The sequence below is a fragment of the Mirounga angustirostris genome, unplaced genomic scaffold (assembly GCF_029215605.1).
Source record: "Mirounga angustirostris isolate CCGP_5_RB_7025 unplaced genomic scaffold, mMirAng1.0.hap1 SCAF_3, whole genome shotgun sequence".
NCBI lineage: Eukaryota > Metazoa > Chordata > Mammalia > Carnivora > Phocidae > Mirounga > Mirounga angustirostris.
In genome coordinates, this window is record NW_026991711.1 from 188,007,247 (window position 1) to 188,021,774 (window position 14,528).

General features: G+C 48.9%; 1 protein-coding gene across 6 annotated transcripts in view; it reads left to right on the forward strand.

Moving 5' to 3' along the window:
- DIS3L2 (DIS3 like 3'-5' exoribonuclease 2) overlaps nucleotides 1-14,528 on the forward strand; it is a 353,809-nt gene that overhangs the window by 297,383 nt on the left and 41,898 nt on the right. For all 6 annotated transcript variants that reach the window (XR_010410345.1, XM_064587245.1, XM_064587247.1 and 3 more), the window contains one exon: nucleotides 10,305-10,384. Coding sequence is in view for 5 of the 6 variants with exons in the window: in XM_064587245.1 (XP_064443315.1) it covers nucleotides 10,305-10,384 (80 nt within the window). In the remaining variant the exon portion in view is untranslated. The remainder of the gene's footprint in view (nucleotides 1-10,304; nucleotides 10,385-14,528) is intronic.

Here is a 14,528-nt window from a genome sequence, read left to right on the forward strand (position 1 = left end):
AAACAACCTTAGAATATTGCCCTAGAATATGGTGTCCAGACTTTTAGCTTTGGGAGGAAGGAAGCAGAATTAATATGGAATCAAGTCATGAACTTTGACAGTTGCTCTTGGCTACCTAAGACAACCATAGGCAGGAGAATTCTTCACTGCCACTTGTCTCTCATTAAACCGTCCAAAGATGTGAGCACTGGTCCTTCCGAAATCTTCAGAGCTTCTCTTCTCCCAGATAGGGTGGGGATTATTACGGGTCCTTTATTCCAGTGCACCGAGAAAGTATCTCACATTCATCCATAAACAAACCACAAGGATGACCATAGAGGAACTCAGCTCCATTTAACAGGTGGAAAAGTTAAGGCCAGTAGAACCCCACCACCACCCCAGAGTCTGGGAGAGAACAGAGACGAGGCCAGAGCTGCTGGCTGCCAGCTTAGGGTTATATAACTCCCCGACTCCTCAAGTCCCTGGAAACTGAGGCCAATTCCCTGGAAGATCATTCTGTTCTCTCCTGTTTTTTCAAGAAGAGAGCCAGCTTGATCACTGGCTCTGAGGATTGTATGAGAATGTCCCGTTTTCTTTCTTCCATGAACTGAATGCCTGCCATCATGATCATTGTTTAATCAGGTTGTACTTGAACCTGCCCGGATCTCATATTTTTGTGTATGTTTGGCTTATATTTTGACGACCCTTATTTTAGTTATACATACCCTCTTCTGTTTCCCAAAAGGATCTGAGAAGACTTAGAACAAAGGAAATAAACAGTGAAATGGATTCAATAGAAAGAAAGACGGAAAACCAGAACCGCAGAAAGGAGGCAGAAGTAAAATGACATCTGTCAGAGTGAGCATAGTTCCTGCGACAGGGCATCATATTTTCTGATTTCAGTATCAGAAAAGCAGCAGTCCTGCTTTGGGGGAGAGATAGGGCCATGAGAATCATCCAGAATGCTCCAGTTGTGAGTGGGATGAGCAGATGGGCTGCACGGGACACGTGCACCCTTGCTCACCACGCTTTGCAGTCTCATTGTTGTCATATTGCTCAGAAATCTAAGGAGCACAAATGTGGCCCAGTGACCAGGTAAGCCCTGATCAGGAGAACAGGGGAATCCCGTTCTGCTAAGGGAGATGCTGGTCCCACCCCGCAGTAAAGGCAGAGGGGGTGTGGGGCAGTGGCCGGCAGAGCTGTACTCCCCGGCCTTGCTGGTGAGCCATGACATAAGCCCCAGGAGAGGAGGCAGCATGACAGGCAGGCAGGAGAAGCCAGGGCTTTCCTCTCCTGGGAAATGCTTGTTCACCGAAGCAAACCTAGCAGGAAGCGACAGGCATGGGTTTCTTGCTCAAGAGCAGCCTTCCCTATGGGTCGACCATAGCTCTAGAGACTGACAGTTTTTCTTCTGAGCAAGTAAAACCTCAGCATTGAAGAATCCTTGTCCTGTCATATTTAACCTTAATGAGAATAGAATGAGCCTCTGTAACAAGGTGCAGTGGAGTCAGGAGAAGTGGCCTTAAGTGAAAACACAGCTGTGGGGTTTACAGACGCCCCTGCAGGGAGGCGTCATCCAGTGGGGCGGCCAGCCTGGCCATAGACTTTCCAACACTAATGAATCGGGAACTCCATGCTGAACAGGATTTAGTTTGATGGGTCCCTGTGCCAGCAGATGGATGTATTTTTCTTGAAAGACCAAGGTGCCAGAAATCTCCATGATTACGTTACTGGAGCAAGGTTCTTTTTTGTGGTTTGGGAAGTTGAGCGTCAGGAGGACTGCAAGATCCTCTTGCTCTTTCTCACTCTTATTTTTTCCAGGTCAGAACCAGAGCTTGGGGTGGGGAGGAAAATCCTGCTGAATGAGCAAGTTCTTTCTTAAAAAGCTCTCTCCAAGTCCAAAAAGACTTCAGTGGACTTAGGAGAAAGAAACTTAATACATTGCCATAGAATCGTTGTGAACCAAGAGGAAGCCAAGTCCACAGCATCTTTGTCTTATAAAAGAAAGCAAAGAGGAGATGGAAAAAAAGAAATAATGCTTGGGAGATCCAAACCAAACAAGAAAAACTGAAGAAGAAAAACTAAGATCACCTCGGAGAACGTGAAGATTTCCTTCTAATAAGATTTTTCAATTACAGAACCAAGGCTCCGGTAGAGGTAACTTCTGTGTGTTGGAAGTGCCATGACTGAGATGTGGGAAGTGTGAGGGGATTTGCCACTTTGGGCTGAAGGAAGAGTTGGACACCCCGCAAGACCAGTGGACTGGGATGGCAAGAGCCGACCATGCGGCAGCTGCAGGCTTCCCAGGCTGCTCCTTGACCTGCGTTTGAACCTCGGTTCTAATAGCTAGCAGATTGAAAGAGGCTCACAGGCCTCCTGGAGAACCCATGTTGGCTTGAACTAGAGCGATCCTGGCTACAGAACCAGGCTCTACTTTGACCAGCCACCTCCCTCCTGACACCCCCCACGAGAGGGACTCAGAACCTGGCGCCCAGGTCCCCACCTCGGTCACGAACCAGCCTGCAAGGGCTGTCTGGGCCATGGTCAGAGACGCCTTGTTGCCCACCGGAGGTCATTTCAAAGCTCTCGTGGATGAAATAGGCAACTCCTAAACGTCTTCATGTATTTCTTGCCTTCCGAAGGTCATGCCAGGTTTTCTCAAAAGCACCAGAAGCTCTGAGCTGGTGTCTTCCTCAGCTGATGGGGTTTAATGCCAAGTGGCCTGTGCGTGATGTTGTCCAGGAACACGGCTGTGTGGAACTGTACACCTGAGCCGATTGAGGCCTGATTTGCTCATTGGCCAAGGGGAACATCTGGCACACCACCTTTAGCCCCCATTTCCTGTCCTGTTCCATTACTCTTTTTCGGTTATTCTCATGAATGTAGTCTGGCCTATTGGCTTTGCTGGATTGGCACACAAAATAAGGTCACATTTCCTTGAATAGTTACCTTCAGTGACTCCATGGACCCTTCTGCTGCTTAGCTTGGGGCACTCCCTCTTGCCCCTAGGTCCACCTGAGGAGGTGGTCCGGAACCGGTCACTCTTGTGGCTTTCTTGCCACCTGCAAGAAACATGGCCCTGCTGCTCCCTGGCCATCCCCCTCCCCCAGAGCCCCGAGGGACTGAAGAAGGGCCTCTTGCACCCAGCCCAGGTCCTTGTCTCCCACACTGCTGGAGGCTGACAGAGTGACCTCCTTTCTGCCTCTTGGGCTTCCTTCTCCCCTCACCCGATTCCAGGAATGGGGGGCAGTTGGAAACTGTCCTCCCTGCGCAAAGATTGACTAGTGGAGCTGCCTCTGGAAAAGGGAAAGATGGACCTCGTCAAGTGTCATAGTGATGGTTGTTCCAAACCGAGCGACTCCATGGGTCGGTCCCTGCGGTCTGATGTAGCCGGTAGGCCTGTCTGCTTCCTTGCTGTGCCAGGCTCGCAGGACACAGTCAGGAACTATTCTTGAGTGAAAGACTGACTGTGGGTATCTTCCAAGGCGCTGGCAAAATGGAAGCACCTGGGCACCAAGGGGATTTGAGCCATCGCTTCTCATCTGGTGGCAGTTACTGAGGGGCACAGGGGTGAGGCGGAATTTCTTCCCTGAAGTGAGAGGAAGCAAAACAAACTCAGGGATGAGATTGGGTGACTACAGATGTGTCCAGCCAGAATTGGAGCGTGCTGAGGAGCGCAGAAACCTGCAGGGGGGAGACTCTGCCTGTGTAATAGATGAGTGGACAGTTGTTAGTAGGTAAAACGCTCCAACTTTCTAGTCGGCAGGTCAGCTCAGCGACATGCACTGAGCATCTGTTGTGGACAGTGCTGAGGGCACTGCGTGCCAAGGGTATCTACCCTGAGCCCTTGGACTCACTGGGGAGAGAGGCCCTGCCTCCAGTTACCAAAGGACGGAATAGTGAAAGGCTGACTTTCACAGAGAGAAGCTCAAAGAATATGTGGGGTCTTGCTGGGGTAGACAGGAAGGGCCCTCCTAGAAGCAGTCACGGCATAAGGAAGGGCCAGAGGTATGAAAGTACATGGCATGATCCAAGCTCACATAGTGAGCTCTGCAGTGTGGGTCAAGTGCATGGATTTTGCAGCAGGAGCAGAGGGGGTGTGGGGGCACCCTTCCCTGTCAGGCAGGCTTGTGTTTCTCCCTTAACACTCCTGTTGGGGTGCCTGGGTGGCTCAGCCGTTAAGCGTCTCCCTTCAGCTCAGGTCATGATCCCAGGGTCCCAGGATTGAGCCCTGCATCGGTCTGTGTGCTCGGCAGGAAGCCTGCTTCTCCCTCTCCCACTCTCCCTGCTTGTGTTCCCTCTCTCAAGTTCTCTCTTTCTGTCAAATAAATAAAATAAAATCTTAAAAAAAAAAAAAGAAAGAAAGAAAAAGACTCCTGTCACCTGCTCTGAGGTCCTCCCTGGTTGGTACCCTCTCCTCAGTGCACGCCCCCCTCACCATCCCTCCGTTACAGTCCATTTTTGTTCATGTGAGCAGCCAACCCCCAGAGATCCCAGGCTGTTTGACTCATTCTCATACCTGTGGCAAATAGACAGCAGGAAGCCATCGAAGATACTTAAAGAAGGAAGTTTCATCGGGCTTGTGTTTTAGAAAGATAACTCAGCTGCATTGTGGAGAGTGGAACCAAGAAGTGGGTAGACCTATTATGTGTCTGTGTCCTTGGGAGAAATGATGTGCAGTTACAGAAGAACAGTAGAGGTCTGGAAGGCCGGCAGAGACCGGGTATGGCTCGACCAAGGCTCTGGCTCTGCTCTTCTGCGGCTCTCTAAAGGCTGCTTCTTCTGTGAGTTGGCTTCCTTCTCAGGCTGAGAGCAAGCTGTTGCAACAGCGCTGGCCCCTCATGCCCAGAAGCACTCAGCAAACATCCCCTCATATCCCACTGGCTCCGTTTAGGTCACATGTCCTTTCCTGAACCAGTTCCTGGGGCCAGGAAATGCCAGGCGCTGATTGGCTTGGGTTCCTGATCAGTTACTGAGAGGTGTACAAGGTTGCCTTAGAACTGTCAGGCCCAGCCCCAGAAACTGGATCTGCTTCCCCCTGGATTCCGTGGCCTGTGTGGGCGGGTAACTAGCTGAATAAATGTAGGGTGTCATTGGGAAGGAGAAAAGGACACTGGATATGCATCTAGGTCTGCTGCATGGGCTGCTTGGACTTCTTCATTCTTGTCTTGAACTTTGCACGTAGTGGGTACCTACCAACACCCCTGAACCCCTGTAGTGACACACTTTGTGGATTAGTTTGTCTGGGAAACATCGTATTATCATCCTGGGTGAATTTCAGACCTCTCATGGAGGACCTTTTCACCCCAACCTCCCAATTCTCCATTCCTTGACTTCTGCTCATATCTTGAGACTGACTGCCCCATGTCCAAGGTCAGACAGGACTTACTCTCTGACCACAGTCTCCAGTGCCTCCCCCTCCCTCACGCAGTGACTCTCACAGTTCCTCTCCATGACCTCATGGACACTCAGGAGGCCAGTGTTGTCCAGTGGTTAGCAACGTGGCTCACACTTTAGTTCTGTGACTGATTTGCTAATTTGGGCTAAAAATACTTAAAACTCCTGTGTAACAGATGGATAGGAACCAACCTCATAGGGCTCTTTAAATAGAGGATTGAGGACTGATAAACATGCTCAAGAAATATTAGCTCCAAACAAGACATCTGTCACCCAGATCTTTCTTTTTTCTTCCAATCAGCCCCTTTCATTTTTATTTCTTGCCTGTTGCCCCTTAGAGTCCCTGGCCCATCTGTTGCCAATATCATATCTCTACTCCCTTGCTCCATTATTCTTCCCTCAGACCTTCCTGGCAAATGTTCAGCTTTGGACCAACCTACCTTTCTTCATGCCAATGTCTAAGTTGCTAGAAAAAAAAAAAAATCAACATCTGGGCAGATGGTTGCTACAGTAACTTCAGTTCCTGTGGCCTCAGCTGGACTGTTAATGCTCCCTGGCAACCCTCATGCTCTTCCCTGGTCAACGGTTTTTCCTGTTCTCCAAAGAAACAATTTCAAGCCTTCATCACTTTCCTCCAAACTCTTTTCCTTCCCTCACCAAACCCTCCATTCCTTGTGGATTATTTGACCTCCTAATTCTCAGAAAAGAACAAAAATCAGACTGGAACATTCCAAACCACCACCATCACCCATCTTGTCCCCCCCCCCCCCCCAAATCCGCCAGATCCACAGATATATCCACATCCCTGCCCAGCCTTCCCTACTCTCCGGTGCAGGAAGGGTCATCCACTTGTGTGTTGGTTTCCCGTCCCTCTGGTCATCTCAGCCACCTTGACTCCTTAGTTACCTCCATCTCTCCTTTGTCTTCGAGCCCGCCCTCTGTAGTGCTTCTTTTATATCTGCATGTAAACGGCCTGTTGTCTTAGGATACGCTTTCCTTTCAGCTGACATCCTCCTGTCTGGTCCTGTTCCGATCCATTCGTCTTGACTCTTCCCCCACCACCGTCTAATTTGCTAAAATTACTCATGATCCCCACTTCCTTACCTTTTACTCGTTTTTCACCCATCACACCCTGATCTCTGCTCCTGCCACCCTCCTGAGATTCCTTGTTGCTAAATCCAGTGGACTCTTTGTTTTGAATGCTTGTTCCTCTCTTACTTGACCTCTTAGAAGGATTTAATGCTGCTGACTGTCCCCTCCTTGAGCTATGTTCTCCTCTTGGCTCCTGTAACGTCGTAACTCCAAACTCCGTTGCCCTTAGCCTCCGTCGCACTGCTCCGAAATCCAGCTATGCTATCAAAGACCTCATTTTTACTCTACATACTCTCTTGGGGGCGTTCTCATCCACACCAGTGGCTTTAGTCACCATCTTACTTACCATCCAGAGGCTTCCAAATTTTGCACCTCCAGATAACAGTCTTGCCTATAAAATTCAGAATTGTCTATACAAGCTGCCTACTCTTCATCTCCACTAAGATGCCTCTCAGATACCTTAAAATCAGCACTCCCAAACTAAACTCAAGCTCTCCTTCCAAACCCGCTGTTCCTCCTTGTCGCAATGAGTAGCAGCACCATCTGCCCTGCTGCCCAAGACAGAGCACCTTAAACATTATTTTTGACACCTCCCTCCCTGGCGGGCTTCACATCCAGACCATCACCGAGTCCTCTAATTCTGGTGAGGTGGAAAGAGCATGGGTTTTAGCTGAAATTCTAATTGTGGTTTGGACAAATTACTTAACCTTTCTTAGCCTCAAGTTCCTCCCCTGTAAAAAGGAAATCATAATACCTAATTCAAATGGTTGTGGTCAGGGTAAAGGAGAGCCTTTACTTGGTAGGCATTCCATAAATATGAGTTTTCCATTCAGTAAATATGAGTGCTCTTCTGTCCCATTCCCTCCCCCCACCCCCATCACTGCTTCTACTCACTCACCTAAGTGTTGAATTGGTATTTACACAGTTTCTTGACCTCAAGAATGAAATTTCCCCTAATTCTTTCATGACTAAGGACTGTGGCTTGTAGCTCCTCATATTTATCATAAAGGATTTGGAAAACGCAAAGAAAGGAAAGGGACACTGTTGCCATCGTTCCTTCCAGTCTTTCTTCTATGCAGTCTTTGTTCTGTTCTGTTTTACATAGTTTTCTTGGGCTATAATCAGGTATGCATCCAGCTTTTTTCCAGCTAACCCAAATATTTTCCCAGATTAATCAAAATCCTTCATAAACAGTTTTGGGGTTTTTTTAAGATTTTATTTATTTATTTGAGAGAGAGAGAGAGCATGAGACAGGGGAGGGTGAGAGGGAGAAGCAGACTCCCTGCTGAGCAGGGAGCCAGATGCGGGATTCGATCTGGGGACTCCAGGATCATGACCTGAGCCGAAGGCAGTCGATTACCCGACTGAGCCACTCAGGCGCCCCAAAATCCTTCATAAACAGTTTAATGGCTGCTGTTCTGCATGTGACTGTGGTGTAGTTTACCTAACCACTCTGCTATTGCTGGTCTTTTAGAGTCTTTCCAATCAACGATACTGAAGTGAACAGTTTCACAAAAAAACTTTTCCATTTATGATAATTTTTCTAAGCCATAAATTCATGAATCACTGAGCCAAAGGATTTGAAAATTTCTAAGCAGAGCAGTCTTTGAAATGAATATAGGCCTGGCCTCAGCCACAAAGAGAGAGGTAAAGAGAAAATGGTATAGTTAAGAGATTCTTAAAACAATTATTTTCTGTTTTGCTGAAGAGGGCTGGGAAGGTCCAAGCAGGGTTCTGTAGGGAAAACATGCCTTTGACTTGAAGTTCCTGGCTTCATGATGGTGAAGAAGGGCTTGTTTCTGTTTTTGTATTTTCATCTGGGTCAGTAAGAGGACAAGCCATTCCTACGAGCTCTTTTCCCTCTCAGGAAGAGAAAAATCATCCAGCCTCTAATGATGCAGATCTGTGTTAACAGCCTTGCAGTTTAAAAAAAAAAAAGTTACAATAATGTATCCTCCTAATGTGCAGTTAATTTTAGTTAAAATTTCCCTGGCCATTTAAAAACCTGGTGAATTTGTAAATCTAATAATTGGCTCTAGGTTTAGAAATGTTAAAGCTGCCATAACCACCTCAGGTCTAGCAGGACACGCACGACTTCCCTGAGTTCTGGCTTCCCGGCGACACAGGAGGAGTTCTGCACCCACCTGAGCTCTCCCCTCCGGAATCCAGAAAGAAACCCAAGACCTCATTACCAGATTCTTGTTCCTGATCATCCCTAATCAGAGAAAGCTACTGAGTGCCTCAAAGTTAACATGTCCAAACTTTTGGCTTTCTGGCTACCCCCAGATTCAGTCTTCCCACTCAGCAATGGAACCTACCCGATTGTTCAGATCAAAAACTTGAACCGTCTTGGATTTCTTCTTTTCCAATCTCACCACTCCCTAACATCAGCATATCCTGTCAACTTTGCTTCTAAAACTTTTTTTTTTCAAGTTTTTATTTAAAATTCTAGTTAGTTAGGGGCGCCCGGGTGGCACTGTCAGTTGGGTGTCCAACTCTTGTTTTCGGCTCAGGTCGTGATCTCAGAGTCGTGAGATCGAGCTCCATGCTCAGTGTGGAGTCCTCTTGGGACTCTCTCTCCCTCTCCCTCTGCCCCTCCCCGCCCCCAGCACTCTCTCTCTCAAAAAAATAAAAAATCTTTTAAAAAAATAAAATTCTAGTTAACAGATAGTGTAATATTAGTTTCAGGAGTAGAATTTGTGATCCATCACTTACGTATAACACCCAGTACTCATCACAAGTGCCCTCTTTAATCCTCATCACCCACTTAGCCCATCCCCCATCCACCTCCCCTCTGGCAATGCTCACTTTGTTCTCTATAGTTAAGGGTCTGTTTTATAGTTTGCCTCTCTCTTTTATTACCCCCCTATGTTCATCTGCTTTGTTTCTTAAATTCCACATCTGAGTGAGATCATATGGTATTTCTAAGGTAGGTCTTAAAAGTGTCCATTTCTCTCCCTCTCGCCACCCTGCACGCCCCTCCCTCCCCCCCCCCCAGCCCCCAGCCCCACTCACCTGTGCTGCTAGGTAGCCTCCTGCATGACTCCTGCTTCTGCTGTCACCCCTATAGCCTGTTCTCTACACAGTAGCCAGCGGGGTCTTGCTAAAACATAACTTTGATCATGTCACCCACCCTTTCCTTAGCAAAGGCTTTCCTTTGCTGTGAAGGTAAAGGTCAAAAATTCTAACGTGGCCAGCCAGGTTCTGCGTGTTCTGCCCCGGCCTCCCTCTCCAGCATCACTGCCCGCCGTGTCCCCTGTAGCTGCCATCCTTCAGTTCCCAGACTCCTGCCTCAGGGCCTCTGTACATGCTGTGCTCTCTGCCAAGGAGAACCTTCCCCTCTCCCCGTCCTCCCCTCCTGCTTCCCTCATTGCCAGTCTGGATCAGGTTATTTACTGCTGTAGAAATGCAGGAGTCTTTTTCCTGCTTCAGAGAACCTATTTTAATTGGAGGTTTGATATTCATTCATTCACTCATCCATGTGGGTACATGATTGATACCTGTCTTTTCGACCAGACGGTAAGATCCATGAAGAAGGCCCCTCTCTGCCTCTCTACGCTGTTCTTTCCCCACCAGCTAGCCCAGTGTCTGGCACAAAGTAAGTGCCTAATCATTGGTTACATGCTGAATGAGTAAGTAGAGTCCCCTAGTGATCCCCACCGATGACAGAGTCCCTGTAAGACGTGGCTCTTCCCCGAGGTGGCAGGCCTGGGCTCTCCGCAACATGTCAGCTGGAGGGAATGGCATTTTGCTTGACTTTTTCCTCATTTCAGCGGCCAGGATGAATAGCACATGCTGCCTAGACTTCATTCTTTCTCTCTTCTCTCTTTCTGCAGCTAAAACTTGCTTTCACTCTGGATCACGAGACTGGACGGCCTCAAGGATGTCACATCTACGAGCACCGCGACAGCAACAAGTAAGCCACTCGGTGGGAAAGAGCGTCCCCTCGCCCGTCCCGCGGCAAGGGGTGCACCTGTGGGCTCTCTCACAGCGGGCTTCGCTGACAAAGGCTTGTCAGGAAGGGAATCACACTTTGGGGGGCTCCACTGGGAAATAGCTGACACAAAACTGTTTCTCCTATAAAATCTCTTTGGCTCCTAAATATAGGACTTGAAGTGCTTGTATGGGAGGTATGAGACGTCTGTTCAGAAGCAAACCTTCCTTTCCAGACTTCGGTTTTCCTCTAGGGGACCCCCCCCCGCCGCCCCCGCTGCCGCCGCCGCCCGTCTCCAATACCACACTTGCTAATTTGGTTCACTGTGTGTGACTCTGGCTCGTACTGTCCTGTCTGACTGCCCTTCTCTGAATGGGTTTTGTTGTGTTAGTCTACCTTGTGAATTTTATAATCGGGGGACTTCTGGGTACTTACAGGGATTCAGGTTGGTGATCTTATTATTAGGAAGGCGGCACCTGGCAGGCTGGTACAGCAGCTTTTGCCTTCACCACAGACTGCCCCCCTGTGTGGTTCTGTCTGTGACACAGCGCGTGCCCGCTGATGACAGTGACAGTGATGATGATGGTAGCTGCCAGTGCGCCCCCGCTGGGCGTCTGCACACCCCTGGGGACGTCACCCTTGTTGTCCTGTGTCATCCACGTAGCACCCTGAAGAGTCTTCTCCATTGTTACCACGCGTGTATTTGCAGAAGCTGAAGTCTAGGGAGTGGACGGAACTTGCTCCAGGTCACTGGCCACAGCCGGGTGAGGAGTGACTCTTGTCACCATGATCACATTCGCTCTGAGAAGAGAGTAGATGAACGACAGTTGTGGTCCCGCGTCGCTATTTCAGAAACCCCAGTCAGTGACAGGGACAGTCCCAACCTGGACTTGAGGACTAATTGTTTAAATATGCGAGCTATTTAATGGTACCCACCGGAAGGAATCCAATAAGCACATGCCAGTGGGACTGTCTTGGACATTCCAGAAGAGAAACTTGGGTCTTCCTGTAGAACTCCCTCTTGGGGGGGGGGGGGGGGGAGATGGGTTACCAGGTGCCTTCCTGACCAAAATCTCCATTCATATCACTTTCAAGGCCTTAGGCTTTTTTGTCATTTATCTTTAGAGGATGCCGTAGTAAGCTGTCATGTACCCTCAGTTCTACCGAAGTAATCATTTAGGAAAGATTGACCAAGCGCCCTTAACACCACCGTTTGTCCTCTTGGACGGCACTGTTTCTGGAAGTTGCAGGGTTTCTAGGCTGTTGGGTCAGAGACACCATCGCGGCGTCTCATGATGCCGAATTCAGCAGAGAAGTAGGGCTGCACTTTTCGGGTCCGGGGACTGGTGGGGACCACTGAGTGAGTCCCTTGGGGGCAGGTGCACGCATTGCTAGGGAGTCAGAGAGACGTCAGCCGTAAGCCGCCTGTCCGTGCCACCCTGCGCTCCCTGGGTCGGTGCCTGCTGGCTGGCAGTGGATGGCAGCCCCACACACGTAGACTGTGGCCGCAGAAGCAGAGCCTGCAGCCCAGGGGTGTTGACAGACTCCAGTTCTGGCCCGACTCCCTGCTCTTTGGGAAAGAGGTTGGCAGCCTTCTCCTTCGGTGGGAGGGCGACACTGGCCTGCCTTCCTTTGGGTTCATGTCTTAGCAGTTCAGAGGTGCAGTGACAACAACTTAGGTAATCTTTGGAGCAGAGAGGAGAAAATAGCCTAGCTCTGTTTCTTGGCCTGATCCCCAACTCCTAGCATGTTATCAGAATAAGCAATGTAAGAGGAGAAGTTAGGGGTTGTGAATATGGATAAGCTTTGGCCCCCAGAGACATGCAGATAAAAGCATTTGTATAGGAAACTGAATAGGAGCCATGATCTGGGAAACTGTGGCAATCAAACGTGTCAGTGACCCCTCTCTGCTTGTCCTGCGAGAGGCAGTGTTGGGGTTCATTATCAATTTGTGGACAAATTCCTTAACCTCTGAGCCTCAGGTTTCTTCATCTGTTAAGAACTGTGGGACTAATGAGACCTTCTGCCATAACTGGGGGAGTGATGGTCCTGGGGATTGGAATGACATGTTAAAAGACATGATCACAGCCTAGCACATAAAGTGCCCACAGTAAGTACGCATTGCCTCTCCTTCCCAAACAGAAAAACTACCTCATGACTTCCATCCTGTTTTCCCAGTGCCGGCAAGGCTGCATCCATGAGCTGTGGCTGCACCTAATGGAGCATGAGTAGGGAAGAGGCTGGTGCACATGCCTTCGGCAGCCCTCGGCTGTGCGAGATGCCCTCTGTCTAAAGGCAGCCTCCTCTGCCCATGTGTGAATTGCGAAGTGAAGCGTGGAGAATCCCATGACCTTGACTGTGACTTTCTGCTCTCCCCTGGGCTCTGCCCTGTGTGTGTTCCTCTGTCCACTTTCAGGGTCATTTCCCCAGTATTGGTGTAAGAGTGGTGTTCGGGAAATGCGGCTGTTTTGCCCCAGGCCCTAAGGAGTCTATGTTGCCTCAGCCAAGTAACATGAATGCGAGAGCACCAGAGCGAGAAGGTTCCCCATATGAAAGAAATTAGCTTGATATCTGAAGATTAGTTTGATACAATTGATTATTGAAACTACTACTTTTACCTGGGCATTTCCCACAGTATAATTCATAGTCATTTTAATATTTAGCTCTGCCAAATTCAGTCTGTCAGTGAAGAAAGTGTGAATAAGTACTGAGACTGTTGGGACAGTTCTCCCCAGTGGTCTTTCCCTTCAAATGGAGTGGCCCTGAAAATAGGCACTCTGCTTTTATTTTCCCTGGACTCTCTTCTCAGCTTCCTTCCCTGGAAACATCCTGATAACCTCAATTTTTGGCTCCGTGTCATCCTGTTCTCCATCTGCATAAAGGGGCTCATACTTGCCCCTGGGCTCCAGGGAGGACAGGCCCTGGGACTTGCCCATATCTGATATCTGGCCAGACTTGGACCCTGCCTCTTCTAGCCTGCAGGGTACAGTTCTCAGGTAAACATTCTTAAAGCTCCAAGGTCATTAGAAGAAAGAAGCTGCCCTCTTCTTATGTCTTGTGTCTTGTGTCTCAAGCTAGATTAGTAAAGCTCTCCACTCAAGTTATGCCTTCAGCCTCCCAAAAGCTGGTCACGTCTGCACCTAAGAGATGGGAGGCCTCTCCCGCAGCGCTGACAGGTGCTACCAGTCTCCACCATGGACCTTCTTTTTTTCTGTTGCAACTGCCTTTAATATGCAATCCAGTGAATCCGGGGCTGACTGAGAGTCATTTCTCAAACTGAGGTTTGGAGATCTCTTCACAGGGCAAGGAATAGGCCACAAAGAGCAAATAAGTGATTCATGAGAAGTCAGTTACGCATTCAGTAGGCCCCCGCCCCATACCACGTGTTGTGCTAGGCACTGGGGCACAACAGATGACTTACACCTGCTCCAGGACCTCGAGGAGTTTGTGTAAAGAGCAGACCTCACCGCAGCCCCCCTGGGGGACTCACGCTTCTCAGTGGGGAGAGTCGAGGGCTGTGGGAACGAGGATGAGGAAAGTAGCTGCTTCTGACTTCAGAGCAACTGTGTGGACCGTTGTACCCCTCACGGATGGAGAACTTTGTCCAGATTGTTTCCTTGTCTCCATCCCCACAACCTTCTTCCCACTACCCGGGACAGGGAGTTACTTGGAATGCTTCTCCCTGCCTCTGGCTCTTTGACCTCCAGCCTGTCCCCTCTGCCGCCTGAGGGAGCTTTGCATGGCTTTTCACTCTGGTTGCTTTTGAGACCTGATTTTTGACTTTGGCATTCTGCAATTTTACTGCAGTCAGTCTAAGAGTAGGTTCATCTTTATTATGTTGCTGGGGACTCAGTGTCGTTCTTCCATTTGGAAATTCTTCTCTGCTGTCTCGGATTCTCTCCAATCTTTCCTAGAACTCCTGTTAGAAACCTGCCATGTTATTCTGTCTTTCTTTACTTTTTCTCCATGTCCTTTTCTGCCAGTGAGGTATTCCAGCACTTCCTCAAAAACATCTGTGAGTTTACTAATCTTCTTGTAGCTGTTCATAATCGGCTGTTTAATACTCCTTCCGACTGTGAGGGTTTGGGCTTTATTTTTGAGTTTTAAAAGTTCTGTTTGGAGCTTT